This window comes from Bufo bufo, chromosome 3, assembly GCF_905171765.1.
Source record: "Bufo bufo chromosome 3, aBufBuf1.1, whole genome shotgun sequence".
Lineage (NCBI taxonomy): Eukaryota > Metazoa > Chordata > Amphibia > Anura > Bufonidae > Bufo > Bufo bufo.
In genome coordinates, this window is record NC_053391.1 from 454,881,279 (window position 1) to 454,906,933 (window position 25,655).

Consider the following 25,655-nt stretch of genomic DNA (forward strand, 5'->3'; position numbering starts at 1 on the left):
GTATTTTGCGGTCCGCAAAACACGGATCTGCAAAAAATACAGATGGCATCCATGTGCATTCCGTATTTTGCGGAACGGAACAGCTGGCTCCCATAACAGAACAGTACTATCCTTGTCTGTAATGCGGACAATAATAGGACTTTTTTTTTTTTGGGCGGAACTGACATACGGAAACGGAATGCACACAGAGGGACTTCAGTTTTTTTGCGAACCCATTGAAATGAATGGTTACGCATACGGTCCGCAAAAAAACTGAAAATACGTTTGTGTGTATGAGCCCTTAGGCTTTTATTTGGAATAATGATGTAAAAGAACATGAATTTAACAAGCAGAGATCCTGAAAAATTTACACTTTACATATTATCTATCTTATGAAGACGCACAATAGTGAGTTTGCAGTTTTTTTTCAAATTAAATAAAAGCTACAGCATATGCTGGCGAAATGACATTGAGGTTTATTTTTAAAGCTCTAGCACAGCAGTTTCCCTGGCTCATTTTTCTTGGCATAGGGGCAGAATACATTGGAAAACATTAATGCAGGTGCTACGACTGCTATCACCTCACAAAGCAGGATTGCTTGCAGTAGCTACAATGATCCTTCAGCATATTATAACTGATCTAAAAATTACTCTCAAAGGCTTAGAAGACTTCTCATTCTTGGCAATGACTCGGACTGAGCCTCTATGAATAATTCATGTTTCACCTCAGTAGAAAAATGCATTTAATCTCTACTTCTTGTTCCAAGAAAAGATATTCCCTGATTGCGATTGACCTCTCACTTCTGATAGTGGATAGGCTCCTTTGATTTAATTTTGCTTTACATACAGAAAAAAAATAAAAATATATGAAAATGAAAAAGTAAACTTCAGCCATTGTAAAATTTGGATTTCTCATCACTTGTCTTGTAGGTTATATACAAAGCAGTACACAAGACCCACAGTTAAGCCTGAACTGAATGTTAATGGATACTACACGCTGAGAAAAAGAAAAAGAAAAAAAGAAAAAGAAGAGCGGTGGTAATTGCCACAATTTGGACCATCTTAGGTTTCCACATTTTTTTCTGACATGCTTTACAAGGGGGACGGGCTTAGCAGAAGGTTGGAAAGGGGCAGGGCTTAAACTGTGCCGCCTTGGGTCAGAATTTTTGTGCAATTCCCGTGTAAAAATCCATCTCAATGTAAGCCAACAATAGTTGATATAGTGTCAGAAAAATATTATCCAGCCTCATCTACAGAAGTAAATCTGGTGCAGGTCTAGACAGCCTGTCTAAGCTTACACCATCTTTAGGATTAGCAAGTCTGGGTCACTAACTTTTCTAAATGCAAGAACAACATACTCAAAAAATTCTGCAACAATTTATTTTTTTACAAAATTCCAAGTCATTTCGCACAAATGGAGATGAGCGAAGTTAAGAAAAATTTGATTTCGCTGCTTCATCGAATTTCCCAAAGAAATTTCGATTTGTGACTAACTACTTTGTCACAAAGCGCATTCCTTTTTATGCAGCGGGCACAATAATGGGAAATGGCAATCACGTCTCCCCCCTGTAATTGAACCCCTCAGATGCCAGGTTCATCTGACACTACAATTTAGAATGGTTTCACGAAAGGCGAGTGTCACATCCTGAACTTCTAGCACTGCCGGGTTCGCATAGCATATTGATTTATGATGCCATGTCATCCTTAGGCCCCTTTCACACAAGTGAGAATTCCAAGCGGGTGCAATGCGTGATGCGAACGCATTGCGCCCGCACGGAATCCGGACCCATTCATTTAAATGGGTCTGTGTACATGAGCGGTGGTTTTCACGCATCACTTTTGCATTGCGTGAAAATCGCAGCATGTTCTATATTCTGCGTTTTTCCCGTAACGTTGGCCCCATAGAAGTAAATGGTCCTTCGTGAAAATCGCAAGCATCCGCAACCAAGTGCGGATGCGATGCGTTTTTCACGGGTGGTTGCTGAGAGATGTTGTTTGTATACCTTTTTTAGTTTTTTATCACGCGCGTGCAAAACACATTAAAAACTGAATGAACTTTCTTGTGAAATTACGCATTTTTTACTGAATGCATTCACTTCTGCAATTTTTCACGCAACACTGGCCCCATAGAAGTGAATGCATTCAGTGAAAAATGCGCGATTTCACAAGAAAGTTCATTCAGTTTTTTATGCGATCGCATTTAGTTCAGTTTTTATCTCGCGGATGCAATGCGATTTAATGCGTTTTGCACGCACGTGATAAAAAACTAAAAAAGGTATACAAACAACATCTCTCAGCAACCACCCATGAAAAATGCATCGCATCCGCACTTGGTTGCGGATGCTTGCGATTTTCACGAAGGACCATTTACTTCTATGGGTCCAACGTTACGTGAAAAACGCAGAATATAGAACATGCTGCGATTTTCACGCAATGCAAAAGTGATGCGTGAAAACCACCGCTCATGTACACAGACCCATTTAAATGAATGGGTCCTGATTCCGTGCGGGCGCAATGCGTTCGCATCACGCATTGCACCCGCTTGGAATTCTCACTTGTGTGAAAGGGGCCTTAGAGATCTGGAATGTATTGGATAACACCGACATAATGCTGTCAGTGTTATCCAATAAATTCCAGAACGGGAATCAATATAATCTTGATTGAAGACACCACACGAAATCTTGCACGGTGACATCATCACGATGGCTGGGCTTGATGACATAACCGTGCTCAGCTAGTACGCCACTGTGGTGGCCCCAACGGCCTCTTCACGAGCAAATTGATGAGCTGAGTATCGGTTTTTTTACCACCATTTCAGGAAAAATAGATTTCTTACCATGCAGCGTAAGGAAATTCGGCTAAGTGACAAATCACATTTTTCCTGAAATTCAGATCCAAGTCAATTAGTTTGGCTTTGATTCGCTCAACACTAGACACAAACACATGGGGGAAATTTATCAAAACTGGTGTTAAATGGAAACTGGTTTAGTTTAAAGAGAACCTTTCATAAGTTTAACCCTAGTCTAATTAGATGTAATCGCACTTTTTTTTTTTTTACCAAAGTCCGTCCGCTGTTGTCCCCCGTTGATTTCGGCACCTTATATGCTAATTAGCCGACTTGGTTATACTAGGTGGAGACTGGAGCGGTTCTCTTCTCCCTGGCTATGAGCGGTTGCACTCTGAATGGATGCGCTCATAGCCAGGGAGAAGAGAACCGCTCCAGTCTCCGCCTAGTATAACCAAGTCTTCTAATTAGAATATAAGGCGCCGAAATCAACGGGGACAACAGCGGATGAACGGGGGGGATGGGTCTATTAAAAAAATTAAATAAGTGCGATGACATCAGTGGGGGCCGGTAAGACCCTAATTAGGTCCTCCTTAACAGAGACCAATCAGATTCCACCTTTCATTTTCCAAAGAATCTCTGAAAAATGAAAGTTGGAATTTGATTGGTTGCTATAGGCAACTAAGCCAGTTTTCCTGTACACCAGTTTTGATAAATCTCTGATGTTTTTATTTGTGTCTAGTGCTGAATGAATCGAAGCCAAATGAATTGACTTTGGTCCGAATTTCAGTAGCCTCATTGCAATTTGTCAGTGTAAGGGCTCATGCAGACGAACGAAAGGGCTCCGTGCCCGTGCTGCGGACTGCAAATTGTGGTCCGCAATGCACGGGCGCCGACCGTGTGGTAGCCTCATGCGGATCGCGGACCCATTCACTTGAATGGTCTACGAACCACATCCATTGGTCCAAATTTGAATGCACTACTTTTTTGTGGTGCGGAGGCACGGCCAGAAACACCATGGAAGCACTCCGTAGTGCTTCCATGGGGTTCCGATCCATGCTTCCGCACCACATCTCCAGGTTTGTGGACCCATTCAAGTGGGTCCGCATCCGTGATACAGGGTGCATACGGCCGGTGCCCCGTATATTATGGACCCGCCGTATGCGGCCTGCAATACGGCCATGGCGGGGCAATGGCCGTGTGCATGAGCCCCAATTTATTAGATTCCAGGACTCTTAGGCATCTATTGTTGTCCAGTGCCTGTATTGCGGTACGCAAATAGTGGGTCTGCAATATAAGGGCACTGGTCATTTGTGCACGCATCACAGATGCGGACCCTTTCACTTGAATGTGTCCACAATCCAGAAGGTGTGGTGTGGAACAGAGGCATGGAACCCCACGGAAGCCCCATGGGTTTTCTGTCCATGCCTCCGCACCGCAAAAAAGTAGCACAAGCACTACTTTTTTTGCGGTGCAGACCGTTGGATGCGGATCGCGAACCCGATTAAAGTGAATGGGTCCACATCCTCATACGGCGACACATGGTCAGTGCCCGTGCGTGGTGGACCTCAATTTGTGGTCCACAGCATGGGCACAGGCAACCAAAGGCCGTGTACATGAGGACTTAGGGTCACACAACCTAATAAATCTTTATAATGCAGTGCAATCCTGTCAGAGGAGCATCGGTCAGAACAGAACCTTACACTGACACACGCTGCAAGTTCCTCTCATTGAACTTGCTCATGTGTGCCTGGCCTAATAGAAACAAAGCTGTGAATGAACTGCACCTGGTAGCCAGCAGCTCATGAATAAAATGAAGGAGGTATCAATTCATAGGCACCTATTTTCTGGTGTTAAAAGTTGAAAAGTGAAAAGTCATACTTGCCTCTCTTGCCACCTCTCAATAAAATGGAAGGAGCTTATCAAAAGAAGCTGCACCACCAATGGTCCACAAAATTTATGGTCATTTATTCCAAAAACTGGTGTAAATTATAGCCAAAAGATGGAAGAGATTTGATTTTATGGCATGAACTGCCAAAATGTGCACCAAATTTATTAAGAGGTATGCAAATCTTAATAAATTTGGCACATCCCACTGCAGTGCACATTAGGTTTAGACTGGTATATAAAACTTTAAAAGAAACAGTTAGGCCCCTTTCACACGGGCGAGTATTCCGCGCGGATGCGATCCGTGAGGTGAACGCATTGCACCCGCACTGAATACCGACCCATTCATTTCTATGGGGCTGTTCACATGAGCGGTGATTTTCACGCATCACTTGTGCGTTGCGTGAAAATCGCAGCAAGCTCTATATTCTGCATTTTTCACGCAACGCAGGCCCCATAGAAGTGAATGGGGTTGCGTGAAAATCGCAAGCATCCGCAAGCAAGTGCTGATGCGGTGCGATTTGCACGCATGGTTGCTAGGTGACAGTCTATTTACTGTATTATTTTCCCTTATAACATTGTTATAAGGGAAAATAATAGCATTCTGAATACAGAATGCTTAGTAGGTGATCAATTGAGGGTTAAAAAAATAAATAAAAATTAACTCACCTTCTCCTCTTGTTCGCGTAGTTCCCGGTCTCTTCTTTACTTTTTTAATGATGAACTACCGGCTAGGACCTGTGGTGACGTCAGATCACATGCTCCAATCACATGGTCCATCACGACGGTGATGGACCATGTGATTGGAGCATGTGATCTGACGTCACCAAAGGTCCTTTAGCCTACAGCTCATCATTAAAGAAGTAAAGAAGAGACCGGGAACTACGCGAACAAGAGGAGAAGGTGAGTTAATTATTTTTTTTATTTTTTTAACCCTCAATTGATCACCTACTAAGCATTCTGTATTCAGAATGCTATTATTTTCCCTTATAACCATGTTATAAGGGAAAATATTAACATCTACACAACACCTAACCCAAGCCCGAACGTCTGTGAAGAAGTTCGGGTTTGGGTACCAAACATGCATGATTTTTCTCAGGCGAATGCAAAACGCATTACAATGTTTTGCACTCGCGCGGAAAAATCGCGGGTGTTCCCGCAACGCACCCGCACATTTTCCCGCAACGCCCGTGTGAAAGAGGCCTTATAGTAAGAACAGAGCACAAACATCCTGATCAAAAAGGTTTCTCTGCAAACAGAACATAAATTAAAGGGGTTGTTCAGGATTTGGCCTCCTGCACACGACCATATACTTTACGGTCCACAAAATGCAGACCAATAGAAATCAATGGTCCATGTGCATTCTGCAAAATGCGTGGATCAAGATGGACCATAAATATGGTCGTGTGCATGAGCATGTCCGTAGGTTGTGCCTGGTATTGAAGTTAAGTCCCATTTTGGTGTTGGGATGAAATACCAAACAGCCTATGGACAGGTGCGGAGCTACTTTGGGAAGAAGGCAGCCATGTTTTTATAACATTTTCTGGACAACTCCTTTAATGATCATAAACAAAAGTAAGAACCCAAAGTGCAGCGGGTCAACCTCAAAAATTTAAATAGTAACATAGTAAAATAGGTCATAAGGCTGGAAAGACAAAAAAAAAACGACATCTCTCTGCTATGTCTGCCTTGTTCACAGGAGCCCAGAACTATACACAGTACTCCACCTGCTGTACTTCAAAGGAGCAATCTCACCAACAATGCAGGAAATGTCCTCTGGCTAGTCTCCTCATAGAATCCTTGTCGGCGTTTCCTTCGGTGATATTGCAGCTGGAGTTACGTATCTTGGATGACTATCTACCAACTGTCACAGGAATATGGAGGCAGAAACAAACAGGATCTTGCGCAGAATCATTTAAAAAGCAAAAAGCCTGCTGTATTTATTCAGAATACTCACAAGATGGACATCTTGTATAAAACTTGTAGTAAACTAGGAGAAATCATCTCAAGATGGAGCTCTTAAGTGCCCAACTAGTTCCAAATCCCAAGGCTTCTTCAGGGGTCTATTTTAAATTTAAACAATGGAGTACTTGGATTTTTGATGTTGACCTGCTGCACTTCCGGGTCCTCATTTGGTTTATTATATAAAGCACTCTCTCTCTCTCACCCAAACACCCCCTCCCACCATCACCCCTGCTGAGCAGATATTGATAACCTATCCTGAGGATAGGCCATAAATATCAAAATCTCAGACAACCCATTTAAAAGATGGATTTGCAAATTTTAATGTAATTCCATTCTGCCAGCTCCAATTATTGGGGTAGGAGCACTTACTTACTTTCCCTGTATAGGAGTTGGGTCAAAGTCTTCTCCAAACGCAACACAACTATCTTGCCCATTCTGATAAGACTTATCCCTCTCACTTTTAGCATCAGCCGCTCTTTGAAAGCCGTCCAGAAGTATGAGCTCATTGAAGTCACTCGCCACAGATGCTGTGCCCACTCGACCACTCAAGCTGGAATGATGTGTACCATTTGTCTGAGTTCGCTCCACTTCCAGGTTTCTTATACATGGGACATCATTATTGTTCTCAAGGTACATTTTGCTGTTGGGGAGCACTTTTTTCAACTATAAAAAGAAGAAAATAATCAAATTTAAAAAATTTCATATGGTGGGTAATCATGTGATATATATAGAGCAATTACAAAAATGGTCTTTGGCCAAATTCACATTGGTGTATTTTGCATTAGTAATGGAAAGCCAAAACTACCAAAGAAACAGGGGTGAAAAAAAATAATAAAGTGCAAAAAAAAAAAAAAGTAAAGGATCTGGACCCATTACCTGTTTTGGACCAACTCCTAGTTATGTATACTAATGCAAAATACATCTATTTGAAAGTGGCTTAAAAGTTAAATTCATACATGGCAGATGTGTTCTAGAAAAGTCCATTCTATACCGTACATGCGGATAGGGATTCTAACAAGTGCATGCATTTGTGCCCCATTTAGATTAACAGGGACAGTGATAGAAATTCACCCCAAGGCAGTAACAAAATAAAAAAAAAAAGGTTAAACATTTTTACATTTATACCGGTATTTGCCCTTTCAAAATTTTCATGATAAATTCAGACTATTATAAAAACAGGCACATTAGTTGACCAGGTCAAGATCTGTTTGCTAAAACAAGACAAGGTACTACTGAAAATGGTCACATATCCTACAAATAGTTAAAACAAAGACAGTGTTTCATGCAAGTAAAATGTAGCAGTCAAGAGTTTTCGGTTGTCTACAGGAGAATAATAAATTATAATACATTTTGATATGTGCCGTTTTGATCCCAGTGGAATTCTCCAAGAACTCTGTATGATTTAGACATTTTTCAGTTAGGCTCAATTCACACCTGAGCGTTTTACAGCGCGTTCCTACGCGCTGTAAAACGCTCAACAAGGAGAAACCAATGCTTCCCTATGGGAATGGTTCTCACCTGGGCGTTTTACAGCGCGTACGATCGCGCTGTAAAACGCCCGACGCTCACACAAGTACAGGAGCGTTTTTTTGGGCGCTTGTCGCGCGTTCCCGTACTATAGACTTTCGGGAACGCGCGACACTGTGTGCACGCTTGTCTCTGTATGCGCGCTTGTAAACGTCCGTACAATCGCGCATACAGAGCGCACCTTTCAGAACGCTCAGGTGTATGGATCCGAATTTTAACAAAAACTGCACTAAAACTTATATTTTGTTCTGAGTGTTGCCTCCTTCATACAGTTTTTAAACACTGCAAAAACAAAAAACAAAAATAAGTTTGTGAAATTGGCCTTAGAATAAACTTAAGGTAGCCAGTCACATAGAACAGAGTCTGATCTGCAGGCATCATGTTATAAAGCAGGAGAATCTGAGCAGATGGCTATATGGTGATCCCTTATGCTAGAAAACTGGCATTAAAAAGTCAACTCTGGGTTAGCAACTTTTTAAAAGCCATTTTTAATGCAAATCATGTTTCACCACCACCACCACTTTAAAAATAAAAAAAAAGGGGGGGGGGGGGGACATGCTGACTGTGGTGTGGATGGGCCCTGGTAGAGTTATAAGTCATGCCAGGTTTCTGGCATAAATGAGGACTAAAATCTATACCTCATCCTCCAGATGTCGGACTGCCAGAGGATGGGGTTCATTTATGACAAAATGTTTGCATCTTTCAGCATTGAAAAAGCCATTCTTGATTAATCTCCTCCATAGTATTTTGGTAAAACTTGTGATTCATTCGTTTAAAATACCTGCTCATTCTCAGCTTGAGATCAATTGACTGTTCTACTACTTTTTTGTATAACTGTCCATACAGAGATGGCGGTTAATCACTAATAAGGCACCCGCACTGGACTCCAAAGCACAAAAAGGCTATTAAAATTAACATACAAGCTTTGATGATTTTTTCCCCCATAAAACGACATATCAATCTGCTTCATTCCTGATCTATAAACATATTACCCAGAAAAGTCTGTATGTACAACGTGACAGGTTCACTTTAAAAGTGGTTGTGTGCAGTGCTAGTATAATTTATAACCTATCCTTATGATAGTCAAACAAGGCTGTAGAGCAGCACCCGCAGGCCTCAGAGACCAAACCTGAAATGCATCAGCCACACCTTTTTGTTGGCTATCCTCATGATAGGTCATCAATATCAGACTGGCGGGGGTCTGCCTCCTGGCACCCCCACCAATCAGCTGTTTGAAGAGGCCACAGCCCCAGTGGCGTCACCGGGGGCCCCCCCCCCCCAACTAAAATGCCCCCCCAAGTGAGCCGCCGCACTGCCGCAGTCGGGTACAGGGAGATGAGCGCTTCCATTGCACTCATCTCCATAGTAATCTGCCTGTGCTGCGGTGGTGCAGGGGAGGGAGAGGCGTGTCTCTTCCCCTTCCTCTGATAGGCTGCAGGCCTAGTGCCTGCAGCCTATCAGAGGCCAGCGCAATGATGTCATCGCACCGCCTGAGCCATACAGCGCGGGACACAGGCCGGAAGAGGCCTGCATCGCATCGCTGACATGGAGGTAAGTATAAGGCCCCTTTCACACGGGCGAGTATTCCGCGCGGATGCGATGCGCGAGTTGAACGCATTGCACCCGCACTGAAAACCGACCCATTCATTTCTATGGGGCTATTCACATGAGCGGTGATTTTCACGCATCACTTGTGCGTTGCGTGAAAATCGCAGCATGCTCTGTATTCTGCGTTTTTCACGCAACGCAGGCCCCATAGAAATGAATGGGGTTGCGTGAAAATCGCAAGCATCCGCAAGCAAGTGCGGATGCTGTGCGATTTTCACGCACGGTTGCTAGGAGACGATCGGGATGGAGACCCAATCATTATTATTTTCCCTTATAACATGGTTATAAGGGAAAATAGCATTCTGAATACAGAATGCTAAGTAAAATAGCGCTGGAATATATATATTTGCCGTTCAGCACCGGTGCAGTTATATGTTCTAAAGTCTTCTTTGGCATGTATTAGTGGAGGAAAAAAAACTAAAAAACTTATTAGCCGTTGTGTGATGAAGTGAGACATTCTCAGCCATTTTTTGGGGTGTTTTAATTTCCTTTTTATATATTTATTTGGTCCAACAGTATGTCAGAAAAGGTGCCATGCCCTGCGCAGGGGAGTGGCAGAGGCCTAAATGTTTCTGGCGCAGGCATAGGTCGCAGCAGAGTAAGGGGGCGTTGCAGCAGGAGTTGCAGCAAGAGGCTTGAGCTCTCGGTGTCACCTAGCGGCTGTGTCTTGACCAGCAAGCCAGCGGATATTGAATGGTTGACTCGGTCATCCATTTCGTCCCAAGTGACATCGGACACCCCCAGCCAAGTGTCGATGGGTCCTCTGCAGGAGCTGGTGTTTTCGAGCAGTCAGACTCCTGACTAAGACAGTTGAGGAGGACATCAGGGACGTGCAGATAGTACTCAATGATTATGATGTAGCTGATCGCACTTGGGAGCCGGGTGAATTAGTGGCTTCATCATCGGGAGAAGAGGGTAGCAGCGGATCCAGCAAGTCGCTAGCGTGGACGGGAGTTAGCAGGGTGGCAGCAGTGGGAGGTCAGGAGCCAAACGTGCCCGGGGTAAACCTCCCACTTCGCAGGAGCCTACCTGCCTGCAAAGTAGTGGTGCAGAGGCTTCTACTTGGCAACCAAATTGGATTTGTGGCCACAACTGGAAGAGTTTGCCCTGGAAAAGCTGTCCTGCCCAGCCAGTAGTGTGGCATCAGAGAGGGGGATTAAGTGCGGCGGGGGCCATAGTTGCCCCAAGAAGAACTCACCTGTCCATCCAAAATGTGGAGACACAGACCTTTGTCAAGATGAATCAGGTGTGGATGAGCAAAGATTTACACCCACCAATGCCTGAGGCATCAGACTAGATCATCCATGGTGCCACACCAACACTTTGACAAGAGAGACCTGCCTCAGGTACTATTCTGATGCTGCAACCCGTCTGATGCCAAGTTCTCCTTTCACCTACCATCTTCAGATGGTACTGGTATTGCCACCCACCTCCCCATTCTGTCACCTGTCTGTGGTCTCCTGATGTTGCCGCCACCTGCACGCTATGTCACCTTGCCCCTCTGTGGTCTCCTGATGCTGCTGCCACCTCCAAACTATGTCACTACTCCACTTTGTGGTCTCCTCATGCTGCTTCTACCTCACCACGATGTCATAGGGCCACTCTGTGGACTCATGCTGTTCCCACCCTCCCCACTTCATGACTGGGACACTATTTTGCCTTTCGGCCTGGCTGACATTTATTTGACCCTTATTCTGATCCGTCAGAAGGATGGAAAAATGAGACACACAACGGATCCTGTCTATGTAACAGCTGTAAGGCCTGCATGACATGGTCCTTATTTTGCATCAGAATTGCCTTATGATTTGGTAGCCAAAAGCAGGAGTGGGTAAAAAACACAGAAGACATGCAAATAGTCCATTCACGTGTTATATTTGTTTTCGATCCACTCCTGTTTTTTTGGGCTTTAGCAATACTGATGGATTACTGACCAAATGCTGACCGAGTGAAGGCGGATGCTCCACAGACAGGATCCATTTTTGGGGTATTTTTCTGACGGATCAGAGGAAGGGCAAAATAATCAGCGTTATCAACACAAACTTACTGCTGACACCCACTCCACTCTGTCTTGTATAAGCGTTTAATAGAATAGGTTCTGTAGACATTATGTGGAATCAGCTGCCGACGGTGTAAAAGGAGTGCACTTCTTCTTGGTGCTAACATTGACCTGTAAGGCTGAGTTTACACTTGAGTTATTCGGTCAGTTTTGGCGCCGTAACTGCCCAAATAAGTGAAGTGTGCAGTGATTCTAAGAGTGACGCCTGTCATCTGCATGTCATACTGACTCACAGTATAGTTTCACTACCACAGTAGACTCCCTATGCATGTTACTGCAAGGCACAGTGTTCTACATCCCTATAAAGGCTCTCTGCAGCCAGGAAATAGCAGTTTTTTTTTTATGTGATTTGCCGCTAATAAATTCGGATCAAACCGAATTTCTTTGAAAAATTCGAACCGACCGCATCGAATTTAAGAAATTCGCTCATCTCTAGCAGTCACGTCAAGTTATTGGCTTAAATATATTAATACATGACCTAGATTTTGTCTCCTAGAGGCGCTCAAGCCTTGAGAAAATTAAAAATATAAAACAGATGGTGGATTTCCAGTATGTGACATAGCTGCACAGCAATGCGGATTTAGAGGTCATTTAGGGTTTCTGACAAATGGATGATAAAATGAGTTCTATAATGGCTGCCAGTTTTTGAGTTGTTTGGAATACGAAGGAGGCACCTTTGATTTTAGGGGTACTCACAGGACAAGTTTCGGAGAGAACTTCTGATCTGCAATGCCTGAGCAGTAAGCTGTTATTCACTGAACAGGTTTCCTCTATATATGGAGAGATAAGTGTTATAATTTTATAACATTATGGTCTATTTAGGGTGCATTCATCACACGACCATTTGTATTTTGCAGTCCGCAATACGCAGAAATATAGATGACATTTGTGTGACGTCCGTGTTGCATCTTTTTTTTTTTTTTTTTAAACGGATAAATAGTAACAATGTTTATTTTTGTCTGGAAAACGGACAAGAATAGGACATGTTCATTCTTTTTAGCGGAGCTGTGGAACGGACATATGGATGAAGACAGCACACCATGTGCGGTCTGCATTTTTTAATGGTTCCGCATCCATTTCGCAAAAAAATGCGGATGGGATGCAGAGCAAAAATACAGTTGCGTGGGTGGGGTCTTATATGCACAGTTGACAAGCCTTGTACATTAAATACTCTCTCCATCTGGTGTGGTATGCTTTCCATTTTGTTCTCCATTAGGCCCCTTTCAAACGGGCGAGTAGTTGAACGCATTGCACCCGCACTGAATCCTGACCCATTCATTTCTATGGGGCTGTGCACACGAGCGGTGATTTTCACGCATCACTTGTGCGTTGCGTGAAAATCGGAGCATGCTCCTCTTTGTGCGTTTTTCACATAACGCAGGCCCCATAGAAATGAATGGGGTTGCGTGAAAATTGCAAGCAAGTGCGGATGCGGTGCGATTTTCACGCACGGTTGCTAGGTGACGATCGGGATGGGGACCCGGTCATTATTTCCCCTTATAACATGGTTATAAGGGAAAATAATTGCATTCTGAATACAGAATGCATAGTACAATAGGGCTGGAGGGGTAAAAAAAAAAAAAAAAAAAAAAAAAAAAAAAAAACACACAACTCACCTTAATCCATTTGTTCGCGCAGCCGGCATCTCTTCTGTCTTCATCTGTGCTGTGAGCAATAGGACCTTTGATGATGTCACTACGCTCATCACATGATCCTTTACCATGGTGATGGATCATGTGATGGATCATGTGATGGACCATGTGATGGACGCAGTGACATCAAAGGTCCTATTGCTCACAGATGAAGACAGAAGAGATGCCGGCTGCGCGAACAAGTGGATTGAGTTAAAATATTTTTTTTAATTATTTTTTTTAACCCCTCCAGCCTTATTTTACTATGCATTCTGTATTCAGAATGCTATTATTTTCCCTTATAACCATGTTATAAGGGAAAATAATACAATCTACAGAACACCGATCCCAAGCCCAAACTTCTGTGAAGAAGTTCAGGTTTGGGTACCAAACATGCGCGATTTTTCTCAAGTGAGTGCAAAACGCATTACAATGTTTTGCACTCACGCGGAAAAAAATCGTGCATGTTCCCCCAATGCACCCGCACCTTTTCCTGCAACGCCCGTGTGAAAGAGGCCTTAGATTCTCAGATTTACATCACAATTTAATTTTTCATTCTTTTGTTCGGTCAAAAGAACAGAATACAAACAGAATTTTTTTTTTTTTTTTTTTTAAGTCTGTTATTTTGAACATCCATTTTAGCCATTTCCATCTGATATCCATTATATTAGACTGGAGAAAAAGGCCTCCACTAAGAACTTCTCCTCCTGTCAAAAATAATGGATCTCAGATGGAAATGGCCAAAACAAATGCAAAATGAGCACAAGGATGTTAAAAATAAAGGATCTGTTTTTGTTTACTGTTCTTCCAATGGATCATTAGAACTGAAAATGAAAAGGTGATGTGAACCTACCCTTAGACAAGTTATTTAGGTTTACATTCTGTAGAAAGAAAACATTGTCTCGGTTGAGGTTTGAATGAAGTCAATGTAAATATGAACTGAGACTGGTGTGGTTGTTCCACAAGTATCTGCTCTCACAAAAAGACATTCCATTTTGAGAGACCAAGGAAGAGGGTCCCCTTGTCATTTATGAGACTTTTTACTTTCAGCATCACCATACACTATATGGTGGCCACTCTTTACATCCAAGGAGTTAGAAAGAAACAAGGAACGCAGTTACAAATCTAACCAAGGGCATTGGAAAATGACCGAGCATATACCATAGCAAGGGACCCAGGACACAAATAAAAGCTCCATACATGAAACACAAACATGTTGCGGTTCAAGTTGAATGGGTCTGGATCCGTCTGCAGCAACTACATCGATGGTGCCCATGCATTGCGGATCGCAAATTGCACGGAATGGCCGACACACGTCCGTGTGCATGAGGTCTAAGGCTAAACAGACTTTTGTAGAGCTTCTGAAAGATTTTAACTATTCAATGACAGCTGCAATCCACAAGACTGCAATCAACCTAATATATACTTTTGGACTGCAGCTGTGGCTATTAAAATCATTCGGAAGTGTTACAACAAGGGTTCATGCACACAAACGTATCAAGTTCTGTTTTTTTTTTGTTGCAGAGGAATCATTTACTTAAACAAGGCCGCAAAAAAAAAAAAAAAAAACCAACACACACACACACAGTTTAGTGAACATATGTCCAATCTGCAAAAAAATTGAGCATGTCCTATTATTGTCCACATTACAGACAAGGATAGGACTGTTCTATTATGGGCCGGCAGTTCAGTTACACGTGAGCCCAAAGTCGCAGTGTAGCCCTAACCTAAAACACAAGGGGTGAATTTATTAATGTTGGTGCTTACTACACCTACACTCGAATTCTCTGGCAAACAAATTAATAACATTAAGGCTCATGCCTCAATTTTGGCACATCTTTGGGAGGTCCTTGCACCAGAAAATGTACTTCAGCAAGTGGCTGGTGTAGATTAACAGTGTAAAGTGCAGCAATTTTCTGGTGAACATATTGGTAAATGTGCTGGGCTGTAAAGTTAAAGCTAACAGCCTGATTCCTCCTGTCCAATTTTATAAATAAAAAAAAAATAAAAAACACTTTCTAAAAGCCTGCAATACCCCTCAATATAATTTGAAAGGGTCTTTAGCTGGACCTCTGCATTCTTATCAAATATTTTTGTCTGCTTTGAAAATTAGTGGATAGGTAGACTTAGCTGAAACTATATTAGAACAAGGAGGCAGGAAGGAGAAATGAAAGTTTTAACAAAGATACAAATAATGTATGTGGGGGAAGGCACTGCCACCCACAGAAAAAAAGAATGCCAATTGCAGAGAAAGATATTGATACTATATCTTCCTATTAAATAAAACAGAACTTGGATAGGTTTCATCAGTCTATAGCCTACCAAGAATCGGATATATAGATGTAGATATCCTGTTGGATGTTTCACCTTGGTCCGGAAGGGGATGGAAAACTGGGTGCTGCTGAAAGATGAATGATATCTAGTGTTCTCTGCTATGCCCTACAACAGATAGGAAGGGACCCAATAACATCCTGCCCATCAAATACAGAACACCAGCCCCGATAGTTTCCAGATTGGTCACACTGCTCCATGCAGAAGAAGCATCCAGTTGCTGGGGGAACCAGGGCTACTGGGTGGCCTCTGCTGATGTGAATGATATCTGGCATTACTATTCCTGCCATGTCATACAACAGATGGGAAGGGACCCTGTAACACCCTGCCTATCAAATACAGAGCACCCGCCCCAATAAGCATAATTTTGTCAGGAACCCTACTCTCAAAAAGCCATATCTCTAGAGTGGTCTCTCACACCATTCCCAGCATGACATGTTTTATCCTGCTGATTGGAATCTTTGGGGGATTACAAGTGCCCATGGATACACAGGTTATTTTCTCATACAGGACACACAAACAGGGAAAGAGCAGCCCTAAAACTGCCCAGACCCACTATCCCTACCTACTTGAAGTCACCCTAGGCAATGACTCCACAACAGGACGACGGTCCCTTTACTTCAATTAGAGATGAGGGAATTTCATATTTTGAAATTCGTTTACTGGTACAAGCTGAATTGCGTTATGGATTCCGTTACCACGGAACATAAAGCAATTCTATGATGGAATGCATAACGGAATTCCTTTAGAGGCATTCCGTTATAATCGAAGTCTATGGGCTGCAAAACGGATCCGTCCCGTTTGCTTTATGCAGGGTAGTCTTCTCCTGCATAACGGAAACGGGACGGATCCGTTTTGCAGCCTATAGACTTCTATTATAACGGAATGCCTCTAAAGGCATTCTATCATAGAATTGCGTTATGGTCCGTGGTAACGGAATCCATAATGCAATTCACCTTTTACCAGTAAACTAAGCGTGAACAAATTTCATAACCTGAAATTCGCTCATCTAACTTCAAAACTTGAAGGGGCAACACAGAAACAGGGGCAAACAGACAAACACTAAGGCCCCTTTCACACGGGAGAGTTTTCCGCACGGGTGCAATGTTTGAGGTGAACGCATTGCACCCGCACTGAATCCAGACCCATTCATTTCTATGGGGCTGTGCACATGAGCGGTGAAATTCACGCATGACTTGTGCGTTGGGTAAAAAAAAAAAAATAATTATAAAAAAAAATAATAATAAAATCGCAGCATGCTCTATATATTGTGCATTTTTCACGCGACGCAGGCCCCATAGAAATGAATAAGGCAGCGTGAAAATCGCAAGCAAGTGCGGATGCGGTGCGATTTTCACGCATGGTTTCTAGGTGACGATCGGGATGGAGACCCGATCATTATTCTTTTCCCTTATAACATGGTTAGAAGGGAAAATAATAGCATTCTTAATACAGAATGCTAAATAAATTAGGGATGGAGGGATGGAGGGATAAAAAAATAAATAATTTAACTCACCTCATCCACTTGCTCACGCTGCCCGGCTCATTGTCTTTCTTCTTTGATGACCTGGGAGGAAAAGGACCGTTGGTGACGTGTGATGAGCGCAGTGACGTCACCCAGGTCCTCAAAGAAGAAGAAAGACAATGAGCCGGGCAGCGTGAACAAGTGGATTAGGAGAGTTAAATTTTTTATTTTTATCCCTCCATCCCTAATTTACTTATCATTCCACGTAACCATGTTATAAGGGAAAATATTAAAATCTACAGAATACCTAACCCAAACTTCTGTGAAGTCCGGGTACCACAGTTTTTTCTTACGCGCATGCAAAATGCATTGCATTCGCGCAGAAAAAACGGAATAATGCAAATCGCATACAAAACTCACCCCACTCAGACAAAAATTGCAAGATTTTCCTGCGACCCACCCACATCCTATCCAGCCCTCACACGCGATGCCGGTGTGAAAGAGGCCTAAGAGTAGTCGTATGAAAAAAAGGGTCACATGCCAGTTGGACAATGCAATACAAGATATGCCATAGGCAAACGAGAAAACCAAACATGCCAAAAAGTCAGAACCAGGAATTCAATACAACACAAATATCGCCAGAAGCCAAAAATGTAGTCAGAATTGGTGATGGACGAACATCTGCTGGGACGGTTCGTGAACGCGATCAAATGTTCGAAGCGGGTCCCATTCATTTTAACCTCTTCAGGACACATGATGTACCTATACCGCATGTTGTCCTGGTACTTAAGGACACATGACGTACCGATACGTTATGTATAGTTCCGATCACCGGCGGGCGGTGATCGGAACCCGGTGCCTGATCAAATCATTGAGCAGGCACCTTGGCTAAATGCGCCGGGGGGGTCCTGTGACCCACCCCCCCATGTCGGCGATCGCAGCAAACCGCAGGTCAATTCAAACCTGCAGTTTGCTGCGGTTTCGGAAGTTTCTGATCTCCCGCGGTCACAGAAACTTCAAATAACCTTTATTTTAATGTTTAACCCCCCTACCTGCTGCCGGCGGGCGCAGCAGGGGGGGGGGGGGTGAGTGCTGCAGGGAGGGCGGGCGGGCGGGCAGACATGCGATCATCCGCCCGCCCCCTCTCAGGATAGCCGAGAGGTTTGCAGAGTGTCAGCACATTGCTGACACTCTGCTTGAAACGCCTGACATCTGTGCTGGCACAGATGCCATGCATTTAACCCCTTTCATGCCGCGGTCCGTAGGTACCGCTGTATGGAAGAGGTTAAGAGGGAGGGATCTGCCTCCCTCCCCATCACCCACTACTCTGCTGTGGCAGCGAGTGATGGGTACGAAGGCAACCGGACGCCTTCACAGGCGTCCGGCTGTCCAAGGTGCTGATTAGACTTCTGCTAAAGGCAGAAGTCTAATCAGACTTTGAAAACTGAAAATACAGTACACTATATAGTGTACTGTACTGTATTATACAGACATCAGACCCACTGGATCTTCAAGAACCAAGTGGGTCTGGGTCAAAAAAAAAAAAAAAAAGTTAAAAAATAAATAAAAAATTCCCTACACATGTTTGATATCACCGCGTCCATAACAACCTGATCTATAAAACGGTCATGTTACTTTACCTGCACTGTGAACGCCATAAAAAAAAAAAAAAAAAAAAAAACACAACACTCATGATGAAATTGAAATTTTGCCCACCTTACTTCCCAAAAAAGGTAATAAAAGTGATCAAAAAAGTCATATGTACTCCAAAATAGTACCAATGAAACAGTCACCACATCCTGCAAAAAATGAGACCCTACCTCCATAGTCTGAAAAAACTATGGCTCTCAGACTATGGAGACACTAAAACATGTTTTTTTTTTGTTTGTTTCAAAAATTAAATAGTGGTGTAAAACTTACATAAATAAAAAAAAAGTATACATATTAGGTATCGCCGCGTCCGTAATAAACTGCTCTATAAAAATATCACATTACCTAACCCCTCAGGTGAATACCGTAAAAATAAAAATGTAAAAAAAAAGCAATTTTATGTCACCTTACATCACAAAATGTGTAATAGCAAGCGATCAAAAAGTAATACGCACCCCAAAATAGTACCAATGAAACAGTCACCTCATCCCGCAAAAAATGAGACCCTACCTAAGATAATCTCCCAAAAGCTGAAAAAACTATGGCTCTCAGACTATGGAGACACTAAAACATGATTTATTTTGTTTCAAAAATGAAATCAGTGTAAAACTTACATAAATAAAAAAAATAGTATACATATTAGGCATCTCCGCGTCCCTGATAACCTGCTCTATAAAAATATTACATGATCTAACCTGTCAGATGAATGTTGAAAATAAAAAGCAAATAAAAACGGTGCTAAAACAGCCATTTCTTGTTACCTTGCCTCACAAAAAGTGTAATATAGAGCAACCAAAAATCATATGTACCCTAAACTAGTACCAACAATACTGCCACCCTATCCTGTAGTTTCTAAAATGGGGTCACTTTTTTGGAGTTTCTACTCTAGGGGTGCATCAGGGGGGCTTCAAATGGGACATTGTGTCACAAAACCAGTCCAGCAAAATCTGCCTTCCAAAACCGTATGGCATTCCTTTCCCTCTACGAGATTTGCTTCTAAACTTCTAAGTCTTGTAACATCCCCCAAAAATAAAATATCATTCCCAAATTGATACAAACATGAAGTAGACATATGGGGAATGTAAAGCAATAACTATTTTTGTAGGTATTACTATGTATTATAGAAGTAGAGAAATTGAAACTTGGAAATTTGCAATTTTTTACAAATTGTTGGTAAATTTGGTATTTTTATAAATAAAAAAGTTTTTTTTTTTACTTCATTTTACCAGTGTCATGAAGTACAATATGTGACGGAAAAAAAACTATCTCAGAATGGCCTGGATAACTCAGTGTTTTAAAGTTACCACCACTTAAAGTGACACTGGTCAGATTTGCAAAAAATGGCCTGGTCCTTAAGGTGAAATAAGGCTGTGTCCTTAAGGGGTTAATGGCATGTGAACCTGAAAAACCTTCAGCTCATATTTGCAGCCAAGAAATAATTACTAGAAGTGCACAAATAGTCCCACAACATGGACAGTGACATACCAGATGTATTATTCGAATTTACGATCTCCATTCATTATTTTTTTCAATGCAAAATATCGGCAATATAATATTAGTGTACGCGCAAATGCACTATACTGTACCCAAATGCACTATAAAGAAAGTATATTGGTGAATAACACTCCGCTTCAATCAGTTGTTTTTTTTTGGGGGGGGGGACTGGTATATCACACCAGTAGAAATTATTTGTTATCGCAGCAGAACCGCACAATACAAATGCACTATAATACAAATTATATTAGAACATTGTACAAGGAAGGCAATCCATTAGAATATAAAGATAAAATGTAACCTTTAATAATGTTACTAAGAGGGTCCATTCACACGTCCATAAGTATTTTGCGGATCCGCAAAACACAGACACCGGCAACGTGCATTCCGCAATTTGCAGACCGCACATCGCCGGCACTATAATAGAAAATGCCTAATCTTGTCTGCAATTGCGGACAAGAATAGGACATGTTCTATTTTTTTGCGGATATGGAAGTGCGGATCCACGGATGCAGACCGCACATTCCGGCCCCATTGAAAATGAATTGCGGAACGGATGCGGATATGTGAATGGAAAAGATATCCCTCAAAATGAAAATAAATTAAAAATTATTAAAGTTAAGCAAAAAGCATAGATGTGGTAGGCAATAAGTGCTCAGCAGCACTAAATCAGGTGCTCGGCAGCACCAAATCAGAAACCAAATGTCTTACCACAATTCGGGGGATTCCAGTGCACATCCATGAATCCCGGAGGGAAAAACAAAAAACCATCTATCCCTGGGCTAGATGATGATGTGGTATTGAAGGACAGGGTGGGCAATGAACTGTCCCAGATATTGCCCTACAGGGGGGTGCTATTCTGGCCCTGATAGCCTAACCACAGACCACCCGCCCTGATAAGAGCGACCCCGTCCGGAACCTTACCCTATATAAAAATGGCCCTAGTAAGCCCCTAGCCCCTAGGCCCCTGACTTCCAGGTGATCACTATATAGATCTATGTGTTTTTGACTCATTATAAAAATATACGTATGTCACACCACTCTGTGTATCACACCTATTGATAGCACACCTATACCAGTCCTTAAAAGGACTTTTGTGGCCCTATTAGCTAGCGTTTGGTGTCCCTAACAGCCTGTCCCTGCTCCACACAGCAACCTCTCCCTACACTGGCAAAACACAATGTAAAATGGTAAGGTAGGGGGTATGTTCATGTGCTTAAAAGTCTCAATTGGCTGTCCTGTACCACCTGATGATGTGTCATGGGTCAAAGTTCTTCACAATGTAAAAGAATATGGCGGGCGTGAATATCTACATATGTTCGCATGTTCGGCGAATCACAAACACGCAAAGTTCGCCGCGAAACAACCGCCGGGCGAACCGCAAGGCCATCTCTAGTCACAATACCAAATCCAGAAATGCAAACAAAAGGAGTGTGTTTAGTAAATGCAAGGCAACTCTACGTGGAGCCAGAGTACATCAAATTCCCCGGCACCTGCACATGCCTTTTATACCGAGTACAGGCCGCTCACACCTGCGTACCTGCACACTGGTAAACAGGGAATCGTACCCGTCACCGCATACACCGCCAGGTAAAGCTGTATTAAGACCAGCGTATAAAATGCTGATTTATACTTTAAGAATACACAATTAGTACAACTTGCCAAATCCCGTCCGCTTTTCTACAGAAGAATCATAGCTGGTCCAGCTCAATAACTCTTAGGACACAAGAGCAACATTCCGTGTCAACATGCTAAACAAGAGTGCACCCTTCTGTCTCAAGATTTGCATGCTGTGAACTAGAGACCAGTCATGCACCAGGAGAGACAAAATAAAATCAATACTTGCATAATGATACATTTTCACTAGAACATATAATAACATTCATTTTCCACAGGTCTTCTAAATTGAAATAAATGTCACTGACTTTTCATATCAGCAATTTCATGGGTTTTAACCCAGACTGCCATAAAAAATCCAGTAAACTATATTAAAATTATTTCTATTGGAATATAAGCCTCTAAATCACATTGAAACTGCTCATTGGAGTCGGATCCAACTCTATTAAGTAATAATCATGTAAAAGTCAATATTCTCTTTGCAAGACTCTGAAAGAGCAAAAACACTATTATGCTGAACATCGTTTCCCCCATACCTACCTTTCCTAGAGAATTGGATCTGAGCTGCAGTATGTCAGCACAGCCGCTACACAGTAGATGGAGCCTTCTGCTTCCAAATCTGTCCACTTTGTGGTAATCAGTGGGTGTGCCAGGTGTCTGACCAATCTAATCTTAAAAGGGGTTACATAGCTAATACGGTTGGAAAAAAAAAAGACACATGTTCAACCAAGGGATAGGTGGGGACATGAATCCCAGAAGGAAGTGAAACTCAGATTTCTACACGTTTTCATTAGCATGTCATTTACTTTTAAGAATTCAGCAAAACCCTTTTTTTTTAAAAATATATCCGTTGTTTCTGCTGTGACCCCGTCCTGAGGAAGTCTATTCCATAGATTCACAGTTCTTACAGTAAAGAAGCTTTGATGGTTCTGGAGACTGAACTATTTCTTCTCCAGTCGGAGGCAGTGCCACCCTGTGTTTTGAGGGAATTTCACATGAACAGTTTTTTACCGTATTTTTTTGTATGGCCCATTTATATAATTTGTATAGGTTAATCATCTCCCCCCTTAGACGTCTCAAGATAAATTTAATTATTTTAATCTTTCTTCATAACCAAGACCCTCATCAGTGTAGTTGCTGTCCTTTGTATTTTATCCAGCTCCAGGGCTTCCTTTATATGGACAACTCTGTACGCCCTCAATATGAAAAAACAAGGGGGAAATAACCCCAATATAGATGGTACATAGATTGCTAAACTGCAGCACTGTAAATAGCAGCACACACATGGTATAGGCAATCCCACTCAATGAATTGATGACCCAGCATAAATCAAATAATACATGATAACATACCCTGAGACATAATACCACCAATGTAGTGACCTCTGGTGTTTCATATTGAGGGCGTGCAGCGTTGTATATATTATGCAACACACATTTTGAAGTGTGTAGCTGATCCATAAGTGCCTGAATATTATCTAAAATTTGGAGTAGAGGGTCTAATGATTTCTATATCCTTTTATACATTGCCTGACACCTTGTACAATTAGGACTCCTTTTTCACATATGCGCTTACTCTGTGTCACACTTTAGCTACGAGTGTTATAGGGAAATAAGGTTTATCATCCCATATTAGAGGGCGTGTGACGCATGTGTGCATGAGATTTTACGCATATACTTTATATAGTGTACTAGCAGGCATTGTTGGAGATTATTTAAATAAAGAGGTAGTCAACCGCATGGGATATATGATGGTGCCATTTAAATAATCCATGTAAATTTTAGACATCTACCACTTTGTGTGGTTTAACCCCTGTACTCTCTATTTTCCATTGTATCTTTTTCTGCCTGATGATTTATTATTTATATTTTGTATTGATTAATAAAGATAATTATTTGATTTTATGAGATAAGTACCCCAGTGGTTTTCTTTTAGCATTTGCCCCCTTCCTGACAGAGCCTAATTTTTGCAAATCTGACATGTCACTTTATGTGGTAATAACTTTGGAACGCTTTTACTTATCCAAGACATTCTGCGATTTTTTTTCTTATGACACATTGTACTTCATGACAGTGGAAAATTTGAGTCAATATATTTCACCTTTATGTATAAAATGATCCAAAATGTACCAAAAAATGAAAAATTTGAAATTTTCAAAATTTCAATTTCTCTGCTTTTAAAACAGAAAGCCATACCTCATAAAATATTTATTACTTAACATACCCCATATGTCTACTTTATGTTGGCATTATTTTGCAGGGGCGGGCTGGGAGGCAATTGCTCCCCAGGCCACCCTAAAGCATGTTAAAAACGGCCGTCTTTAACGAATAATTTTTTATATATTTTTTTTATTCCTCAGGGCCGCACCGCTGATAACCACAGGCGGCGCGGCCCTAGTTCAAATTGCTGGTGGCGGTGGGGGGGGGCAGTAGGAGGTGAGCGCTTACATTGTGGAAGCTCTCATCTCCACATTCATCTGTATCGCCGTCCTCAGGACAGCGATACAGATGCCTGTGCTGCGGCAGGGGAGGGAGAGACGCCTATTAGAGGCTGGATCACGCAGAGCGATGACATTATCATCGCACCGCCTGAGCCGGGCAGCACATAGCAGGGACACAGGCCGGAAAAGGCCTGCATCGCATCACTGCTGATGGAGGTAAGTATTAGGCCTCTTTTACACGGGCGAGTATTCCACGCGGATGCGATGCGCGAGTTGAACGCATTGCACCCGCACTGAATACCGACCCATTCATTTCTATGGGGCTGTTCACATAAGCGGTGATTTTCACGCATCACTTGTGCGTTGCGTGAAAATCGCAGCAAAGCTCTATATTCTGCGTTTTTCACGCAACGCAGGCCCCATAGAAGTGAATGGAGTTGCGTGAAAATTGCAAGCATCTGCAAGCAAGTGTGGATGCGGTGCGATTTTCACGCACAGTTGCTAGGAGACGATCGGGATGGAGACCCGATCATTATTATTTTCCCTTATAACATGGTTGTAAGGGAAAATAATAGCATTCTGAATGCATAGTAAAATAGCGCTGAAAGGGTTAAAAAAAAAATATAAAAATAAAATAATTTAACTCAACTTAGTCCACTTGATCGCGATGCCCGGCATCTCCTTCTGTCTCCTTTGCTGAACAGGACCTGTGGTGAGCATTCATTACAGGTAAAGGACCTGTGGTGACGTCACACCGGTCATCACATTTTACTATGCATTCTGTATTCAGAATGCTATTATTTTCCCTTATAACCATGTTAAAAGGGAAAATAATACAATCTACAGAACACCGATCCAAAGCCCGAACTTCTGTGAAGAAGTTCGGGTTTGGGTAGCAAACATGCGTGATTTTTCTCACGCGAGTGCAAAACGCATTACAATGTTTTGCACTCGCGCGGAAAAATCACGGGTGTTCCCGTAACGCACCCGCACATTTTCCCGCAACGCCTGTCTGAAAGAGGCCTTAGTGGTTTTTTTTTTTTCTTTGTGGGGGGTAGCTGGCACTATGGGGGCATCTGGCATTTCTTACAGCCCCTTTTGTAGGGGTGGCACTCTGCGGGCATTTGTTTCTTGCCCATTTTGGGGGGCACTATGGGGCCATTTCTTACTGGCACATTATGGGGGCACCATGGGGGAGAGGAGCACTATGGGGGCATCTGG

At 42.4% G+C, this 25,655-nt stretch overlaps 1 protein-coding gene across 1 annotated transcript in view; it reads right to left on the minus strand.

The window, feature by feature from the left end:
- OCA2 (OCA2 melanosomal transmembrane protein) overlaps positions 1 to 25,655 on the minus strand; it is a 483,235-nt gene that overhangs the window by 383,492 nt on the left and 74,088 nt on the right. Inside the window, exon 2 of the mRNA XM_040425133.1 lies at positions 6,989 to 7,278. Within this exon, the coding sequence (XP_040281067.1) occupies positions 6,989 to 7,251 (263 nt within the window). The 5' untranslated portion in view covers positions 7,252 to 7,278. The remainder of the gene's footprint in view (positions 1 to 6,988; positions 7,279 to 25,655) is intronic.